The 21,974-nt window shown below is 37.0% G+C and overlaps 1 protein-coding gene across 2 annotated transcripts in view; it reads right to left on the bottom strand.

Annotated features, from left to right (window-relative positions):
- The window catches only part of CPQ (carboxypeptidase Q), a 409,746-nt gene that overhangs the window by 217,234 nt on the left and 170,538 nt on the right, over nt 1-21,974 (bottom strand). For both annotated transcript variants that reach the window (XM_054590297.1, XM_054590299.1), the window contains exon 4: nt 14,466-14,673. In XM_054590297.1, the coding sequence (XP_054446272.1) occupies nt 14,466-14,673 (208 nt within the window). The remainder of the gene's footprint in view (nt 1-14,465; nt 14,674-21,974) is intronic.

The following is a 21,974-nucleotide window of genomic DNA, read 5'->3' as shown; positions in this document are numbered from 1 at the left end:
CATCTAATGACAGGTTAGGTAAATTACAGATATGCATCTGTTAGAATAACTTAAAGATCTCAGATTTCTATTCCAAGGGCTATTTTGCCTAATGTTAAACAAAAAATGGGTCTGATACTGTGCACAAAATATAACTATATAAAAATATTCACAGAAGAAAATACAGGGAAGGAAATGAAGCAAGATGTTAACAGCAATTGTCTTTGAGTTAATGCATCTCTGAGTAAAAATTCTTTTCATTTTCCTCTATTTTTCAAGTGTATAGGTATTAATTTTATATGAAAATCCAACTTAAACAATAAATGTAGTCTTTCCACCAGGAGCTGCTATTAACTCTAGAAAATACTGGAGCTGGAAGTGGGATGCAAAGAGATTTTTTTGCAACGTGAATATGAAGGTTTGGTTTATGGGCCTGTCACAGTGGGTAGCATATGGGTAGCACTCAATAAATAGTCAGTGAATGAGATATGGCCTAGAATAACAAGTCAATTTGGGCAAATCTCTTTTTTAAAAAATTCAGTCGGTTAGCATGATGCCAAGCAAAACATATAATTGGTTATAAAATGTTAATTTCTACCTGATTGTTGTAGCAGAACTGGTAGAGTGAAATCCTGGAGAAAATCCAGGTGTTCTTCATTAGCTATTTCTTGGTCCTACATTTCAGCTTAGAGTTTTCAAAACACATACCCAGAGAGTTTAGTGAAATAACAACATAGGGAGGTGGCTATATCGGAGAGCCTGGACCTCCCTTTCACTAAGGCTTTATACACTACTTTTTTTGTTCTAATTTTTTTCAAGTAAATATTTCAATGTTTTAATTGATTTCCTATCTTCTTAAATAATCCATATGGAACTTAATGTCTTCCACACTTGGAGCATTGGTTGATACATTATCATATAATGTAGAAAGTTCTTGGTAAGATTGTCATATGCCAAGTGCTATGCTTTTTGAGTTACAAGTTTTTGTCTTCTTCTTTATTTGCTGTTTATACAATGGGCCTTGCTGTGACACAAATTTGTACTTTTTCACACACACTTTTCTCTTTGCCCAGAATACTTCCTACTAAATTCTTTGTTCATCTCTTAAATTCCTATTCATCTCTCTCAACTTTTAGTAGCCAGCATTCCTGACAGTTCAGATACAGTAATTTCTTACTGTGTATCTCTACTTCTTGATTGCTGTATTAGTTCACCCCAAAACTTAGTGGCTCAAAACAATACATATTTATTAATTCCCACAGTTTTTGTGGGTCAAGAATTTGGGAGCAGCCCTGGCTGGTGTAGCTCCGTGGATTGAACACTGGCCTGCGAACTAAAGTGTCACCAGTTTGATTTCCAGTCAGGGCACATGCCTGAGTTGTGGGCCAGGTCCTCAGTACTGGCGCACGAGAAGTAACCACACATTGATACTTCTCTTCCTTTCTTTATCCCTCCCTTTCCCTCTGTCTAAAAATAAATAAATAAAATCTTAAGTAACTAAATACAGAACATTTAAAATAAGAATTTGGGAGCAGCTTAACTGGGTGGTTATAAGGTTGTGGTCATGACATTGTCTAGGGTTGCCATCTTCTGAAGACTTGATTGGAGCTTTTGGTTCTATTTGCTGGCTAATTTGTGCTGGTTGATACCAGAGGCCTCTGTTCTTCATCACATGGGCTTCTCCATAGGGATGCTTGAGTATCCTTACAACATGGCAGCTGGCTTCTCTAAGAGTAGTGATCCAAGAGAGAGAGCAAGGAGGAAGCCACACTGCTTTTATGTTCCAGTCTCAGACATTACACATCATTATTTCTGCCACAGTTTATTCATTGGAAGTAAATCACTAAGTACAGTCTATATGTACTTTTAATAGGAGATCAAAGAATTTGTGGACATATTTTAAAACAACCACGATTGCTCTTATCACATTATATTGCAATTATTTATTTAAACAATTTTGTTTTTAGGTTGCTTTAGGGCATTCCTAAAGCATTTATTTTATGCTATATTAAATTTCAGAGCTCCAGGCCGTGACTACAGCATGTTATAGAAGAATCAAACTTTGATTATCTTCCTCTTATTAGATGTGTGTCTTAGTCATTTACTCTGCAGCTCAGCTCATCTTTAAAGTAGCAGTTGTAGCAATCAGCCTTACTGTTAGGATTAAGTGGGATACTGTAGGTGAGAGTACACTGAAAACAATAAAGTACTACATGATACATTGGGACTGAGCCATCCAGGATGCAGTGCTGCAGGCCCTGACTCCTGATTTCATGCTGTAGAGTCTGAGTTCGCTGGATTCACTGCCTACTTTACTTAGCCACCAGACCAGGTCCGTTTATCATCTCTCCTGTCTGCCTCAAAATATTGCCCAAGCTTGTAACATAGAGTTTTACATGTAGTAGGTATTCAACAAGCATTTACTGTTGTTGACCACAATGCTGACAGTTGCCCTTGCTTTATTTTCAGTTAAGAAAAAATTGGAAACTCTTTAGGTAGCAGTATTTCACAAACTAGAATAGAAAAGGACTAAGAAGTACAGGATAATGAATTGTTAAAGAGTACAGGCCCTGGGATAGGACAAAGAACTTTAACTCCTAGATTTACTATATAGAAGCTCTGTGAACTTTGTGATCACTCTAAGTCTTAGTTTCTTCATCTGTAACATGGGGTAACAGCCCTGCTTCTTTGACAAGGTTAGTGAAGATTAAAGGAGAAATGCGTGAGAAGCATCTAGAATACTGTCACATAGTAAGTACTCCTTAAATATAGATTACCATTCATCTCACGATTATTATTTATACTAAATAGCTTCATTATTATTAAAGGGAAGGTGTTCAAACCTATGAAATGCGGTGTCCTCCTGCTTGCAAGTCCCATTTTGGCACACTAAGATGACTTACTGAGCACAGGAAAGAGTAAACTCTCCAAGGTTTGCTTTACCTACCTGGGTGGCTATCTATCTAAAACAGTCTGTCTGGCCTGGGCTGTTTCCATTTGCTGTCTTTATGAGCCCGGAGGCATGCACAGCTATGAGCACATTTCAGAAATTTGAAAAATAAACAATGAAATGTCTCATGCTTGCCACACATGTATTTTTCCTTCCATGATTTGGGTTGGCTGTTCTAAGCCATAAAAAAAGCTTATAATAAAAAAGGAAAAAAAGAATAAAATTTGCCAGCTTAAAATTCCTTAGTCCCAACCCCCCAAAAACTTTCCAAGTCAAGGTTAACATGTGAACAAATGTTCCAACCAACATGTTATTGAGAGATTTAATAATTACTTTGCTTATGAAAGTTTAAACAGCTGCTTAAGTTAGTAAAAAAAGGCTCCCACCCAGGCAGAGTAACTTGCTGTACCCATTAAGAAGGTTTTACAAATCATCAGACTACATATTCAGATGAAAGACAAAGCTGCATTTGCTGCAGAGCCTCTGATTATTCAATTATGTATGGAATGAGTTTGTCCACCAGGTCAATCAGGTTTTGTTTATTCCTTCAACAAGGGTCTTGACAGCATCAACGTTAACACTGTTTCCAAAGACATTGCTGAGCTTTTCAATGATTTATTTTTAAAAACACATATACATGAAATGAGCCATGTCTTTTTCTTGAGGTTATTTTATAGCATAACACCATGAAAATAGGGTTCATTATCCAATGTAATTGAAAATTATAGGAGGTTGCATCACATTCCTTAAAAAAGAAATAACACTACTCTTTGGGCTTCCATAAATACTACTCCATCTGCTTGGAGTATTTCCCATCCCAACCCCATTCCCATAACCTTTAAGCATGATTAAATCCTCATGGTTAACTAGCCATGCTGGAGGAGTAAGTTGGATCCCTCCAGAAACCGTTGCTCGGCCTTCTTGACCTGGATGGGTCCCCGGAAATGAGCCCTCATTGTACCATATATCTGCCATGTTACATTTGCCATCTTCTATTGCAGTTACTTATTTCCTTTCTGGTCTTTGCCATGAAACCCCAAGCGCTGTGAGGGCACTTTGATATATATCCCACATACAGCAGAAGCTAAGTGAATTCTTATAGAATTAATGAATAAATTTTCCTGCTTGCCTAAACTGACTTTATCCTTTTTCTCTCTATGTGATGACTTTAACAACTTCTGCCAATTTTATGTCCTTAATATTTCCTGAATGCTTTTTGTCTTTTTCACCTATTTCAACTGTCTCAGTTCAAGTCCTATTATGATTTCAATCTTTGTCCCTTTAAATGTATACAGTGGCCAGAGTGAACTAAACTATGAGTCTACTGCCAAACCCATCGGTCACTCCCTAATGCCAACAGGACAAAGCCCCAGGCCTTCACATGGCCAGCCTGCCCCTCTGCAATCCTTCCTGATGTGCCTCTCCTATTTCTCAACTCCTTGCTTTTGCATAAGCTCTCACTTCTGCAGAGAAGGCTAATATTTGTTGAGGATTAGAGAGGCAAAATAAAGTATCAGCTGAAAGAGGTGGGATTTGAATTCTACAGGCTATGTTACTAACTAAGCACAGTGCTATCCTGCTCACCCAAAGCTGTTGCTACTACCCCCGTGCCTGACACATCCCAGATAATAAATGTGTTGAATTAATGAATAGTTGAGAAAATGAATATTTTAAAAACATCAAAGCATAAGCTACCCAATGGATCTTAGGCTTCTACCCCACTATTTCCCAAAAAAGTTTGGGGAATATTGCAAAACTATCTCTTAAAAATTCCCAGTGCACATTAGCACAGTGAAGACTAAGGAATGCCACAAAAGAGGAGTTTCTTCTGCTGTTTAAGGAAGAGCTCCTAACTATAATTTAATACAGAATATTAACAACAAACAAAAACGACTCCCCCTACTCTGGGAAATGATGAAAGGTCTCCCTCCATGTCTTGTCACTGTCTAACAGTCTGCAGTGTGTACCACCAATCTTACAATAATCTCCAAGCATTCTCTTTTAAATAATAGGATTCTTTCACCTTCTAGATTTTCAGAATTCCCCAATTCTAGAGCTGAAGGATTAAGTGGTTCAAGGTCACTCACTCAGCTTATTTGTCACAAAATAAAACCAGAATTAATGGCTGGCAAAACCTATCCAGTGTTCTTTCCTTTACTCCATACCAATGGCTCTCGGTTTGGGGTGACTTTTGTCCCAGACATTTCACAATGTCTGGAGATATTTTTATGGTCACAGCTATAGGGGATGAAGGAGGATGCTGTGAAATATTCTGTAACACACAAGGCAGATCCCTACAGCAAATACTCATTTGGCCTAAAATGCCAGTAGTTATGATGTTGGGAAAAATTTACCCCACATTAAAAGAAGAAGAGGAAGAAGAAGGAGAAGGAGGAGAAGGAGAAAGAGAAGAAGGAAAAGGAGAAGGAGAAAAAGAAAAGAGAAAGTGAAGTTTTCAGTTGACAAACTAGAGCTTTTGTTTAAATGTTTCCCACTAGCCTGCACAATGTTGCATTATATTTGAAATAATACCAGCATATGAAACTGAAATTGTTTTTTGAAGCCATGAAAATAAATGCTGCAGGAAAAAGGCATGTATGAAAAAGCAATTCCACTCATCAGGGTTTTACCAAAATGGGTTCGGGTGTTATCAACCAAAAGAAAAAATTCTCCAATGCCTTTTCACACAATTCCCTCATAAGAATTCGTAAGTTAAGGTTTTTTTTAATAGTGCATTTAGTAAGCAAGCTTCAGGATAAGGCATAGGAAATTAGTGAAAAGCTAAAGAAATGGGCCAGCCACAGGAGTCAACATTGTAAGAGAGTCTCTCCCACAGGTGCACTAAACCCTCAATTTTTGGTAATTTGCCCTTCTGTCAGGTCAGTTCAAGCCCAACCCGCCTTCTGTGTTCATTTGCTTGTTTGAGTGGAATACCTTGAGCCCATCAGAGACAGGAAAGGACTACTCGGCATACTGTCAGAACAGCGTCCCCCCCCCCCCCCAAACACTGCGTGCTGCAGAGAGGGTGCCCCCAGGCAGCCAGCCCCTGCCTCACAAGGAAGCCCCCATTCTCAGGAGGATCTTCTCGCCAGTTTCCTCAAGTTAACACATTAAGGTTAGGGAGGATGTTATCATTGAGGAAGCTGGTCAAAGAGTATATCCAAACTCTTGACACTGTTTTTGCACCTTCTTACGAGTTTAAAATTATTTTTTAAAGGTTTTTTTAAATGATGTAATTGGTAGTAAATCAATTTTGACTTTGTGGCCCAATGCCTGATTACCTGATTGGTGGGCGTGAGAAGGTGTGGACAGGGTGCAGGGACATGAGGCATCATAAAGAATCCTTAATGCCACAGAGACCTTCACCCATCAGATCCTCTTCCAAATTGACAAGGAGTTAAAAAGGAAAGAGGCCCGCAGAAGACTTGAAGGAGGAAGGAGGCATAGAAGAAAAAGACCAAACACAGGTAGGTTTCCCAGGTGATAACCCCCATGAAAGCTCTAAGGAAACTCTGAGGCAATCAGGGAACATATGAGAGTTCTTTGTGGTAAGAAAGAGATGTGGGGAGAAAAAGCATGAGAGAGTAGGAGACTTGATAGGGATGACTCCACCTGTATCCTGAATCTACCCACATCCCTCAGATTTAGACACTATCCCGCTAAGGTGTGTCCAGGCATAATGGAATATCCTTTGGGTAAAAAGAAATGGGAGTCAGAAAATCTGGAGTCAGATTCCATGTGTGTTCCTCTCACGAGTGTATTGTGTCCCCTGAGATAAGTCACTCATGATTCAGTTTGCTGACCTGAAGGTCAGGGGAATGATACTGGATTACAAAGACCCCCTACCCCTCTGCCTCTGTCTAAGGCTATCCTGTGTTAGGATAACCTCCACTGATTCAATAAAAAACAAAACCTATTCATGAATGGCAACAAGTGTCCTACGAATTTTCCAATGCAAATTAGGTCCTTAATGAATGGGGGCAGAAAAATTATTGCTCTTTTAGCACCAGGGAGAATCAGCTCAGAAGTCAAAGCGCTTTCATTCTCTCTCTCAGGCTCATGCTCAACCGTAGATGGGCCTCAAAGGTGTGAGGATTTCCCAAGAACTGAGCTAAAAGAAAGCAGTTTAGATGCCCACTGTCAGAGCTCCCAGAGGACTGCTTTCTCCCAATGAAACACATGCTGTCGAAGTCGGGGTCTGCTGACCCCTCCAAAATGTGCCCAAATCACAGAGAAGCAGTTTCTGAAGAGGTCAAGTGGAGAGAGAATTTGAGGCTTGGAGCAGGTCAAAATGTAACCCTGTGGCTTCTATAGGAAGAGGGCCATGTGTGTAATACCTCTACTCTGCCATTTCACATAATGAAACTCAACAAACTTTTTGTATTATTGGCATTTTTTAAAAGCCTGTGGTTAACTCAGTCCAAGCTTACGGCTTGATTATGCAATAGAGTTTTGAAATCCGTTAACCCTTCATCAATCACATATATACCTTTCCAGGGCTAAAATTCACCACGCCTTTTCTTTAGTCCCAGGGCATATCAAAAGAATTCTTTATGTGCTAATTGCTTTCCTTTCATTAAAGTGTTGTGAATAATGACATGTAATGGGTTGTGCTGGGTGTTAGCAATAAATAGTGTTTATCAGTCGGAGCATGATTGTTAGTCCACCTTCAGGTCACCCAGGAGGTTCAACCTGCAGGCAGAATAATGATAATTTCTATATAACAATTTCTTTTTGAGAAACAATTTCCAATGCAACTAATCTGCTCAGCAGTATTTAGCACTATTATTTAGTATAACATGAAGTAGGGTAGCAAGGATGTGTCAGAGATGAGTTAGTCAACCTAAACTATCAATACCAATGTTTATGTCACTGTAAGCATTACTGATAATTAGAAAATATAGTTGAATGATCTCAGAGAAGTTTGCCAGAATTTAGGAGGGTTGAACTCCCTCATTGGCCAATGAAAGAATAATTCTTAGTTGGCATTTGGATCTGTCATACATTTCCTTTCCCTCTTTCTTCACTCCCATTTTCTGCTCAATTATAAATGTTACTACATAATTTCCTCTTAACTATAATTGCCTCCTACTTAACCCTTCCAAACTCACCTCCCTCTTTGTCTCTTTTGCTCGCCCCTGATTATGCACCCCAATGTTTATCTTTATCAGAGCCTTTGCACAGGGAACAGGAGAAGGGCCTGACAGCAGGGAAAGGCCACGCAGATCACTGTCGTAACGGGAAACTGAGCTGCGTTGTGAAAACACAGGACTAAGGGAGAAATCAGAAGAAAACAATCAGTAGGGAAATAGCAAGAATCTGAATTAAGACAATAATGACAGAAAAGGCAAGGCAATGACCCATTTTTTTAAAAACATATGCTGAACATGGACTGAATAGGATTTAGGACATGGCTATAGGACAGTGATAAAGAAGAGAGAATGAAAAATAATTAGTTTAATAACCGTGCTGAGAGGTAGCGTAGACATTCTAATGATGTTAATTATCCCCATCCATGAACATGGTGTATGATTCCACTTATTTGTACCTTTCTCAATTTCTTTCTTCACTACAGGACTTTTACCTCCTTGGTTAAATTTATTCCAAGGTATTATTTTTTATGCAATTGTAAATGGAATTGTTTTCCATTTCCTTTTCTGATAGTTAATTATTGGTTAATGAAAATGCAACTGATTTCTGGATATTTATTTTGTGTCCTGCTACTTTATTGAGTTCATTTATCAGTTCCAATAGTTGTTTGGTTTTTTTTTTGTGGAATTGCTAGAGTTCTCTACATACTGTATCATGTCATCTGCAAATAATGACAGTTTTCCTTTTTTCCTTTTCAATTTGCAGGACTTTTATTTCTTCCTATTGTCTAGTTGCTTTGGCGAGGACTTCCAGGACTATGTTGAATAAGAGTGGTGAAGGCAGACATCCCTGTCCTGTTCCTAATCTTGAGGGAAATGCTTTTAGTTTTTGTTCATTGAGTGTGATATTGGCTGTGGCTTTGTCATATATGGCCTATATTGTGTTCAGGTATGTTCCCTCTAATCCCACTTCACTGAGAGTTTGTATCATAAATGGGTACTGGATTTTATCAAATACTTTTCATCATATGATTTTTATCTTCCATTTTGTTTATGTGATATATCACATTTATTGATTTGCGGACATTGTACCAACCTTGCCTCACCAAAATAAAGCCCACTTGACTATAGTGGATGATCTTTTAATGTATTGCTGGATCTGATTTGCTAATATTTTGTTGAGGATTTTAGCATCTATGTTTATGAGGGATATTTGTCTGTAATTTCCTTTTTTCATAGTTTCTTTACCTGGTTTTGGAATTAGGATAATACTGGCCTTGTAAAATAAAGCTTGGAAGTCTTGCCTCCTCTTGAATTTTTTGAAATAGTCTGAAAAGGATAGGTGTGAGTTCTTCTTTGAATATTTGGTAAAATGCCTCTGTGAAGCCATCTGGTCTAGGACTTTCATTTGTGGGGAGTTTATTAATATTAATAATAATATTATTATCACTGCTTCAATTTCATTAGTTGTAATTGGTCTATTCAGACTTTCTGATTCTTTCTGATTCAATTTTGAAAGATTGTATGTTTATAGGAATTTATCCATTAGATCCAGATTGTCCAGTTTGTTGGCATATAGTTGTTTTCTTACAATTCCCTCATATTTCTGTGGAACCAGCTGTTACTTCTCTTTCATTTCTGATTTTACTTATTTGGGATTTCCCTCTTTTTCTTGATGAGCCTGGTTAAAGATTTGTTGGTCTCACTGATCTTTTCAAAGAATAAGCCCTTGGTTTCAATAATCTTTTCTATTATTTTTTTAGACTTTATTTCATTTATATCTGTTCTGATAATTATTGACTTCCTTCTACTCACTTTGGGCTTTATTTGTTCTTCTTCTTTTTCTAGTTCCTTTAAGTGTAGAATTAAATTGTTTATTTGAGAGCTTTCTTGTTTCTTGAGGTAGGTCTGTAATGCTGAATTTCCCTGTTTGGACTGCTTTCACTGTGTCCACTAGATTTTGGGTTGTGTTCCTATTTTCATTTGTTTCCAGGTATCTTTTGATTTCTCTCTTGATCTCATTCTTAACCCATTCTTTATTTAGTAACATGTTATTTAGTTTTCACATGTTTGTGTTATTCAGGGGTTTTTTTTCTTGCGATTGATTATTCTAGTTTCATATCATTATGGTCAGAGAAGATACTTGATATGATTTCAATCTTAAGTTTATTGAGACTCATTTTTTGGTCCTAACGTGTGATGTATCCTATAAAATGTTCCATGTACACTTGAAAAGAAAGTGTACTCTGCTACTTGGGTGTAAAACGCTCTGGAGATATCAATTAAATCCATCTGATCTAGTGTGTTATTAAGGCCACTGTCTCCTTATTGATTTTCTGTCTGGAAGATCTATCAATGATGTCGATGGGATGCTAAAATCCCAAACTATGACTGCATTACGGTCGTTCCTACCTTTATGTCCTTCAAGATTTTCTTTATATATTTAGGTGCTCCTATGTAGGGTGCATAAATATTTACAAGGGTTATATGCTCTTGTTGGAATTGATCCCTTTAGCATTATGTAATGTCCTTCTTTGTCTATTGTTATGGACTTCATTATGATGTTTATTTTGTCTATTTTGTCTGATATAAGTATTTCTATCCCAGCTTTTTTATGTTATCATTTCCATTTGTATGAAATATCTTTTTCCTACCCTTTACTTTTAGTCTGTGTGTATCTTTCATTCTGAGGTTAGTCTCTTGTAGACAGCATATGGGTCTTGTTTTCTTATCCATTCTGCTACCCAATATCTTTTGATTGGAGCATTTAAGCTATTTACATTTAAAGTAATTATTGATAGGTATATATTTATTGCCATTTTATTCTTTATAACTATGTTCCTCTGTTTTTTTTTCTTTTCCCTCTTCTTCTTAAAGTACACCCACTATTATTCCCTCTAATATATTCTTTATTTCAGATATTGTATTTTTCATCTCTGATTATTTCTTTTTTATGGTTCCTACTTCCTTTTTAATACTTGCTATCTCTTTGTTGAAGTTTTTACTAAGTTCCTTGAGCATCCTTATAACCATTTTTTTGGATGCTACAGCTGGTAAATTGCTTGCCTCCATTTCATTTAGCTCCTTTTCTGGAGATTTCTCCTGTTCTTTCATTTGGGGCATGTTTCTTCATCTCTTTGTTTTGGATGTCTCTTTGTGTTTGTGTCTATGTAATAGGTAGATCTGATATGACCTCTAGTCTTGGTAGGGTGTCCTTATGTAGTAGGTGTCCTGTGGGACCAAGTGGAATAATTTCCTTGATCACCTGAATTGGGTGTTCCAGGAATGTCCCTTGTGTGGGTTACATAAGCCCTTCTGTTATAATTGAGTTTTGATTGCTATTGGCCTGTTTAGGTATGGGGTCAACCCTCAGGTTGGCTGACTGTGAGGACTAACTCTGACCAAAGTGTATGAGCCACTGTGCAGGTGCTGGCCACACAAAGCAGAATTTGCCTCAGCAGGGTCTGGTACCTGCTGAGATCTCCCTTTGGATATGATGCTTGTGAAGCTAATTGGATCCTACTCTGTTTTCTGAAGGTGATCACAGGGTGTGTTGGTTCTGCAGACTCTTGGGAGGGCCTCTGGTGCAGTATAATGTCAAATAGTGCCTGTGACTGACCCTGGGCAACCTTTTTGGAGCTACAAAGAGATCCACAGTTTGTGACTGCCTCTGCTGGGCCTGGGTATGTACAGGAAGGACCAAGCTGTGCCCTAAGGCTGGCTTTTACCAGCATTGGGCCCAGGAGCATGTCAGCAAAAGTCCCATGGCACCCTGAGATCTCTCTGCCTGCCTCCACCTGTCAGCTGCCTGATAGGCTCAGTCACTGAAAGAGCACCCTCTGATGGTACTCCAGTTGCAAGAGATAGATTCTCAGTGAGTCACCAGGTAGGGGCAAGTGGTGTTCACCAGACTGATACAGGTTTAAACTCAGTGCTACTGCTTGGTCTGGAGCCACTCAGCAAATGTCCTAGTTGCCACCTGCTGGTTTCTTGCAGACCTTTGTGGTGAGGCAGGATCTCAGGGAGTCATCACAATGAGGCCAGCAGAGTTTATTAAGCCCAGAGAGACCAAGATTTGGCCTCATGAAGGGATGGGTCTGTACTGATCAGACATGCAAGGAAAAAAATGACAACTCAGTGTGTCCAAGATTCTGCCCGGAGCTCTAGCTCTACAGGGTGGGGATGCTGGAAGTCAACAGGGTGAGGCTAGTAGATTTCCATTAGACAGGGGTGCCGGTCAGGCTTGGAGGAACATGAGAGGAGTGGCCTTCAACCCAGACCCATACAACCCAGTCTGTCTGGGATTCTGCCCCGACCTTAGCAAGGCAGGGCCACCAGGAGTCAAAATGGTGGGACCACCTAGAGCCTGGAGAGTGGGGCTAGAAGAACTTCATTGAAGAGGATGTGCCACTGAGGTTCATGGGAAAGCAGGGGAATGGCCCCAGCCCCAAAGCCACACCACTCAGTCTCTGACAACCCCTGGGTCTGCACAGACCTCTACGCCATGGCCCAGGGCATAAGTTACACAGGGTGGGGTGAGAGAGAGAGTCCAGAGTGTTGGGATATTGCATTCCCCCAAGCTGATGCCATAAGGAGGGGCATGATCCACCCAAGAAAGGTGGTGTCTGCAGTGTGGAAGAGTGACTCAGCACAGGGATCCCAGGAGCTGTCTCCTCAGCTCTCTCTCCAGAGCTACAAACCCCAGCCTCTCCTCCTTCTACTTCATTCTACTCCACCCTCTCTTGCCTGGAGCACACGGTGAGGGAATGTAAACAAGATTTTGTGTGTTGGCCCTTTAGGATGATGCCTGTGTCTCTAGAAGACTCCTCTGTCTTCCTGGTAGACAGAATCCCCACTGATTATCACAGTCAGAGATAATGTGTGCACCTCTTCCTGTCTCTGGTGGTCTGGGCTGGGGATCCTGGCTTGGCGATGAGATCCCAGCTCCTTGGGGGAACCTTGGCAGCTGAGTTTTCCTCCAGAATATCAGCCACCACCTGTGGGAGTAGGACCAGCCCTTTTCACATCTCTACCCTTCCCACCAGTCTCAATGTGGCTTCTTCTGTAAATTCTTGTTTATAAGATTTCTATTCAGTTGGTCTTCAGTTGATTGTTCTATATTTTAGTTGATTTTGCTATATTTTAGTTGTAATTTCAGTTTGGTCCTAGAAAGAGGTGAGTGTAACATTCACCTAGTCCGCCACCATCTTGGATCTCTGTTTTCTCAGTATTTGAAATATAATTTCTCTTTAGCCATTTGACTCCCTGTGGGCCTACTGAGATCTTGCTCTTCTATTATCCCTGTGGCTACAACCCCAGGATTAATTGATTCATGTCTAAACCCAGGAAGCAGGTAATTTTGGAAAGGAGAAAAGAGTCCTGAACCCAAAACAAATATGCAAGAGGCCCTGAGTCAAGACATGTGCAGAGGGTTGTTTTTCCATCCCCAAACTCTATTACTATTCACTGTTTCTTCATACAACTGATCTCCCTAATCAAAATACAAGTCTGAAATTCCTGGATAACTTTGTTTTTAATTTATTAAATGAAGATAATTTTACATAGTACACTTAAAATAATATGAAGCTATTTTCAGAATTTCATTAACTACCAATAAAGTAAATTAGAAACAGATACCTTATAAAAATGTTTTTTGTACACTTCATGCCATATAAAGTAAACTCACATTCATTGAGTGCCTGGTATGTATCAAACACCATACTAGGATATTTGATTTGAATTATCTGACCTAACTCTCACACTAATCCTTACTTATATACACCATCCTCTTCTTTACAGATAGTTCTCTAAGACTCAGAGTAAGTTACTTGCCAAAGTTATTTAACCTACAACTAGTATACAGTCTGGACCTTCCTCTAGGACTATTTAATTTTCAAACTTAAAAAAAAGCTCTGAATATTGCACATAAACTGTAGTTTAAAGCTTGATTTAATATTCATAAGGTCCTGGGTTTGAGTCCTTTCTCAGCCACTTACTAGTTGTATGGACCTTAAGCAAGTATTTCCCTCTGTGTTAGTTTCCTTACCTATGAAATTAAAAAAAAAAAATAGTCCTACTTCCGAACCTTGAAAGGACCAAATAAGATAATTCACATAATAAGCACAATAACTATTAGCTATTGACATGTTCTCAAATGCCTAGCTGGTTCCAAATGGAATGAATACAACAAATATGTACAATTTTGCCCTCAGCTAGTCAGAGGTTGAATTTCCACACCATGTATCCTATTCTACCCTTCAATCAGTCCTTCTTTCTTCCAGTCACTGCAGTAAAACTTTTGATGGAATGAATATATAAATATAAATATATGTACATATTTAAAGCGTATACAGTTAATGAGTCTACAAGGACCATCTCTGCAGACTCATGTTAACCCTTGAACACCACTTCCTATTCCCAGACAACCTATTGCCTCTTTCACTCACCTGCTCCGGATACTTGCTACCAATGATCTCTGCTACAGTGTTGAAGGAATCAGCATCTGCATAATTCTTTGCTCCCATCTTCAGCTGAATGACAATTCTGCTCCCACGAGAAACCATTCTTGACATCATTTCTGCATCTTCCACAGTAATACAGGCTGTGGGGATTTTTGGCACGCCATCCTGGTATTCCTGAACACCTGTGTGAGGGCTTGAGAAAATAAGCCACCAGGTTACCTTAAAGGTAGAAATAAACCACAAGTATTGTTTTAAGTGTCTGTATCTGACATTCGACTTTCATCAATTTTTGTTTGTATATGAGGAATAGGATAAGTGGGCAATAGTTTCATTTGCTTTTGATGTAAACATAGTAAACATCTTTTTCACATCTTTTTTTCATGTAAAAAAGAGGCAAACACATGGGTTCCAGGAGAAAAAGGGAGCTCTGAAGTCCATCAAGGCTGCAGACCAGAAGACCCACATATCTGGAAAAGAACTGGTCCAGATACACCCAGTTCTCTCGTCACTGACTTGCTCTGGGGCTACTCTCTTCCCACTGACACACTGAGATCCGAATATCACCCCTTAAATTGGTGGTAGAACACTTTGCAGAAAACTGAGGCACAATAGGAAATGTTTGTGTTCCCATGAAGAAAACTGCTGAATAAAACCAAGTACCTAATTGCACTGCTATAAAAAAAGAAGAAGAAAAAGAAAACTATTATACTTTTGGCTCTAAAGGAGAAAAATATTACCCCAACAGGTCAACTTTCTCCTGCTAATTTCTAGATGCTTCTTACATTACTAGAAACTTGTAAGTGAAGTTTATAGTAATCTATTGATTCAACGTCTATGTGCTAATCAAGTTTATCAAACATATTTTCTAAAATTGCTCTTTCCAACTGTCCCTTTTTCCCCTCCCCAACTACGACTCCCTCAGAACCAGGCAGGCACAGCTTCTGAGTGCACACTTCATCGTATGATCTATTCCCATCTTCTGTCAAAGCACAAGCTAAGAGCCTCCCTTTTAAAATTAATTTTTCTTGGCAATGCCAGGGTAGTTCAGTTGGTTAGAGTGTAGTCCTGAAATGCCAAGATTGCAGGTTTAATCCCCAGTCAGGGCACATACAAGAATCAACCAATAAATGCATAAATAAGTGGAACAACAAGTAGATGTTTATCTCTCCATCTCTTCCTCTCTCTCTAAAAAAATCAATAAATAAAAATTAAAAATAAAATAATTTTTCATAATTGTTTCAGATTGTCTCATATTTACAAAACAGCTTGCCTCCCCCTTTTAGCCAAAATATATTTCTCTCCCATAAAACTGACTCCAATTTTCACATGCATAAACACAATAATCCATTATCATTGATTTTTTGGTATGAAAGTACTGTTGTGACCATATGTCAGATAACTGTTAACTTACTTAGAGAAACTGCATAACAATGATTAGGAACAGGCCTGGGAGCAAAACTTTCTGGGTTCAAATCTGGGCTCTGCCAGTTATTGCTAATTAACCTTGGGCAAGTTAAATATGTTCACCTTAGTGGTTTCATTTAGAAATGGAGGTGATAATAATAATACCTACTTCATAGAGTTATTTTACACATTTATTTAATTTTTACAAGTAAATCACTTTGGAACATAGTAAGCACTCAGTAAATGTTAAATATTTATTTTATTAACTTGTTCCTTACATTATTCCTATTAAGACTGTGTAATCTCAAGTCCTTAGCAGCATCTGAGAACACCTTTTACGAATATTTCTTAAATGTTGACTGAGTATGTTATCCTTTATCAAGAGAAAGACAAATGACTAATAAATTCAAGACATAAGACAGAAACCCTGAATTGGAATCCCTGCCGTGAAATATGCCTGAATCTGCTCTAACTTATGCTTTGGAGGGGGGTTATAGAGTCACATAACCTAGATCAGCTCCTGGCTCTACCATTCTCTACCTGCCTAACACCAAGACACTTAGATTACCTGTCTGCTTCTGAGTTTCCACCTCTGTGAAGTGGAAGGGAGTACTAGTATTGACCGCATTAGATTGCTATGAGGAATAAAAGAGATAGAATATGCAAAGGATTTAAAACAAGGTTTGGCACACAGTAATTATTCAGTAAACATCAGTTGTTATTATTTCTTCAGTGCTAATTTTTCCCACTGAAATGGTAGAGTGATTAATGACCAAAAGTCCTTCGAAACATGCAGGAAGGCAATCTAAGCTTTTATTATTCATATTACCTGCCATGATGTCTGAGATTTAGCAAAATCTCCCTGTTCTCAGACTCTCTTTTTCAAGAAGAGGTTCATGTAACACTTTTGAATAGGCTCTTTAAATAATGTTTTAAACAAATCTGTAGTAACAAGTTACACATAAGTGTTCTCAAAGAGGGGACAGTGAGCTGGGCATGCACCCGTGGTGAGGAAAATGGCACTGAAAGGCATCTTCCAACTGTGGTTCTGAATTCAAGATATAAAAGTCCTATAATTTGTTTTTGCTGCTAACTGTGTCTCCCAGTGATAGACTTATGGGGCCCTGTTTACTAGAAGAAGGCAGAAGGAAGAGTCAATAGTTTTATTTGGAGTCCTGTACTTTCACTGTCAACTGCCCCGCAGAGAATGATCAGTACAAATAGCACCTTCCTGACCCATCTGCGATTGAACAATAGCAAAGGGTAAATTATAAAGAAAACCATATAAATCAAAATAAATGCACTTGAAGATTAACACCAATTCTTTAAAACTTTTCCAAAAAATATGAGGGAATACTTCCCAACTCATTCTGTAAGGTCACTATCAGATATCACAAGAAGAGAAAACTATAGAACAATATCTCCTATGAACATAAATTCAAAAAATCCTCAAGAAAATCTAAGGAAACTGATGCCAGCAACATATGAACATATGAAAAGGATTATTCACCATGATGAAGTTAGATTTATCCTAGAAATATGAAGTTGATTTAATACTCAAAAATAAATCAAAACAAAGCTAGCAGACTCATTTTTCCAAATATTAAAACTTACTACAAATCTATGGTAAGAGGGTGTGGTACTACTAATAGGAAACATAGATAGTAGAACTGAGTCCAGAAATAAACCTTTATAATAATAGGCAACTCATTTTAACGAGGGTGCCAACATTATTCAATAGAAATAAAAGAACATTTTCAACGAATATCTGGAACCAAGCAAATAGTCACATGCAAAAGAAGGTGTACTCTTATATTAAAACATACACAAAAATTAATTCAAATGAATCACAAACTAAATGTAAGAGTTAAGTTATAAAATGTCGTGACCTTTAGTACATAAAGTCCCTTTTAGCTACACCACCAAAATGATATGCAACAAAAGTAAAATTGGATAAATTGAACTATCAAAATTATAAACTTTTGTATTTCAAAAGACATCATCAGAAAGTGAAAAGAGAGCCTACAACATAGAAAAAAAATATTTACAAATCATGTATTTGATAAGGCACTTTTACTAAGAGCTCTTAATTCAAAAACAGAGAGAGAATTTGAATAGGTTTTCTCCATAAGGGAAATGCAAATCAAAACCACAATGAAATGTCACTTCACACCCACTAGGATCGCTGTCATTAAAAAGACGGATAAAAACAAGCATTGGTAAGCATGTCAAGAAATTTGAACACTTGCACATTATTAGTGGAAATGTAAAATGGTGTAGTCACTTTAAAAAATGGATTGAGAGTTCCTTAAAAAGCTAAACATATAGTTACCATAGGAACCAGCAATTCTACTCCTAGGTATCTACTCAAGATAAATGAAAATATATGTTCACACAAAAATTTGCACACGAATGTTTGTAGCAGTATTCATAATAGTCAAAAGGTCAAAACAACCCTAATGTCCATCAACTGATGAATGGAAAAACAAAATGTGGTATACCACACAAAGAATATTAATCGGCAATAAAGAAATAATATTCTACCTAAAGAAATCCAAAACAAATTTGAGAAGATACATACATCCATGTGTTCATCACAGAATTATTTACAATAGCCAAAATATGGAAGCAACCTCAATGTCCTTCAGTAGACAATTGAATAAAGAAGATATGAGACACATATACAATGGCATACACTTGGCCATAAAAAATAATGAAATCTTATCATTTGCAACAACATGGATGGACCCAGAGAACATTATGCTAAGTGAAATAAGTCAGAAAGAAACACAATTGCCATATGACTCCATTTATATGTGGGAGGAATCTAAAGAACAAAATAAATGAACACACAAAATAGAAACAGACTCATAGATACAGAGAACAAACTTATAATTGTCAGAAGGGAACGGGGTTAGGAGGCTGGGTGAAAATGTGAAGGTATTAAGAAGTACAAATTGGTTGTTACAAAATAGTCATGGAGACATAAAGTTCAACTTAGGGAATTTAGTCAATAATATTGCAAAAACTATGTATGGTACCATTTGGGTATTGGAAATATAGGAACACTTTGTAAGGTACATAATTGTCTAACCACTATGCTGTACACCCCAAAATAATACAAAATATTATTGAATTAAGAAGTAACTGAAAAATAAAAGTTAAAAATCAAGAAAATCAAGAAAAATTAAGAAATGATGTTCTTATACATGCTACAACATAGATAAACCTTAAAAACATTATCCAAAGTGAAAGAAGCCAGTCACAAAAGACCATGTATTATAAGATTCCTTCTTATATGATATGTCTGGAGCAGTCAAATCCACAGAGGTAGGAAGAAAATTTTAAGTTGCCTAGAACTAGCATGGTAGGGGAGTCCAATGCGGAGTGAATGCCAATAGGTATGGGGTTTCATTTTAGGATGAGGGAAATATTCTAAAATTAGGTAGTGTTGGTGGTTACACCACTCTGTGGATATACTTAAAACCATCAAATTGTGAATGCTAAAGGGGTAAATATTTTGGTATGTTAATTATATTCCAATAAAACCTCTACCATAAAATATGAAAGTAAGAGTGTTAAGGTTTCAGATTTCTCTTTAATAAGAAAAGCTTGGTGTCTTTTCATTAAAAAAAAAAATGTTTCCATGGACCTGGAAGACAGGATATATGAAAACAAAGCCTGTGGATTCTGTGCTTGCCAGATAGTATACCCAAGTATTAAATGAACAGATAAAATGTAAGTCTTAAATAAGTTTTTCCAATTTCATTAATATTTTTTGTGTATCTTGTGTAAAGTGACATAATTTGAAGTCAGCTGAATATTTTCTAGCTACATAAAATAAGTGTAATGTTTAAACAAATAAGTTTAAAATTTCCCACCTGATTACCATATATCAAACTCCTTTAATGCTAGTCACTTCTGACTAGCTCTTTATAAAAGGTGTATTTTATACCTTTATGTTTCTGAGCATTTCAAAATTTGCAAAGCTCAACCAACTCTGGGAATTGAGTGTCAGCTTATACGCTAAATATCCCACAAGAGGGTAATTACGTATTCCTACTGAGGAACATGTAGGTTTTCACCAGGGCATATACACTGACTAAAATAAAAGTTATTCACAACAGAATGAGGCCTTGAAATATTTCCTAAAGAAAGGGTCCAGAGGTGGGAATGGTTATAAGAATTGTGAGCTTTTGAAGTTATATTTTTGTTCCTATGAGGGCTTTTTAAAAAACTTCTTTATTAGTTAGGTTAAAAGAGCAATTATTCTATTTATTAGAAATATTATGTTTGAGTTACAAGTCAGTTTGAAAATAACTTAGAAAAATTGCAATTTATTAATTTTTAGACCTAGTATCTTAAGTGTAAATTTGTTTTAGACTTCTACCCTGTTATTAAGAACAAAAGTAAGTTCATCCCAGACATTTATACTGTCATTAACAACACAAAAGCAAATAGATTCATTTACATCATATTTCACAAAAAGAAAACACTCAAATATTTCCAACTCCCACGGGTTAACAAAAGCCTGATCAGAGAGAGAAGGTAGGACTAAATTTCATTCCCAGTTTCTATGATTCAGTTGAAATAGCAGAAGAGGGAGTTAAAAAGTCAAATTCTTGAAATCTATTCTATATTGATAATGGACTCCATATTAGTAAAACTGAACTGTGTTCAATGCAGATCTCAGTAAGGAGACCATTACAAGCACAGTATCAGGTGTACTTCCTTCACAACAGTTTGAGAAAGAAGAAAGTTGAATCAAAATGTTTAGAGAAATAAAACTGATTCTTAACATCCACTGCAAACAGGAAGGGCTTCTGGCTTCTTTCTCTAAAACATAATGTAAAGAAGGTTCAAAGATATAAGGAAGTTAACTGCCTGTGAAATAAAATATTTTAAAAGATAATTTAAAATATCTAAAAATATATTTGAAAACAATATTTTTTCCACCTGGAAAGTATGACATAAATACTAGTTTTCATTATATATTTTATAGCCCAAAGTACACTTCACACAATATATTTGGTAGGTTTTTCGTTTCTGATTTTGTTCTTCTGTATAAGTTACAATTTCTGCTAGCTTATACATGTTCCATTATAACTTTTTCCCTTATCTTCCCCTCCAATCTTCACAATTTTTTTATTGTTGCTCTATTACAGTTGTCCCAGTTTTCCCCATTGCTCTCCCTGGCCCTGCTCACCGCCCACTGCCCACTCCACAGTCAATCCCCACCCTGTTGTCCACGTCCGTGGGTCGTTTATACCTGTTGCTTGATTAGACCCTTCTCCTTCTTACCCCGCTTATGGTATCCTCCCTCTCCTCTGGTCTCTGTTTTTAAAGGAAGATGTTACATACCCATATATTAAGCAAAATGAAAACAACCTGGAATAACAAAAATTTTAAATGAATAACTTATTTAATAAAAAACAATAATAAGGACAAAGATATAGGAGAATGTAAAAATCATTGGTAAATGAAGATGGTAACTTTATCAAGTAAAATGCTTGGTCCACATTACGAATTAAATCTTGTACTCAGTTTAAGCCCCAATGGGAAAAAATTCTGATTAATTGGACTAAAAGGTATTTAAATATTATCTAACCCATATAACTATATTAAACATTTAACACTATACAGTAATATGCATACAAAATAAGTTAAAGGAAAAGTAATAGAAGAGGAAAGTATTTGCAACACATCTAAAAAAGGGTTAATAGTTTTTTTAGGGAAAAAATTCTACAAACATTTAATCAAAAAATGGATAAAGAGTACTAAAAAGTCATTTAAAGCTTTTAAAAATTAATAGAAATAGGCAAGAAATATACAAAAACAGGCTTAGTTTCAACAAATAATAAAGTAACAATTAAAATAATACATCATTGTCACAATCAGACTAATAAGTATTAAAAATATTGGTAATATCAAGTATTGGTGACTAAGAAAGGAACTGGGTATTCATAGACTCTTTTCCTTCATCTTCTTACAGCAATCTCTTTACCATATTTTGCAATGCTGGTTTGGTGGAGGCGTATTCTTTTAGCCTTCTTTTGTCTGGGAAACTCCTTATTTTGCCTTCTATTTTAA

This window comes from Pteronotus mesoamericanus, unplaced genomic scaffold (assembly GCF_021234165.1).
Source record: "Pteronotus mesoamericanus isolate MK-2021 breed Mesoamerican mustached bat unplaced genomic scaffold, CSHL_Meso_final scaffold_174, whole genome shotgun sequence".
NCBI lineage: Eukaryota > Metazoa > Chordata > Mammalia > Chiroptera > Mormoopidae > Pteronotus > Pteronotus mesoamericanus.
This window is presented reverse-complemented; position numbering and strand designations above follow the sequence as displayed.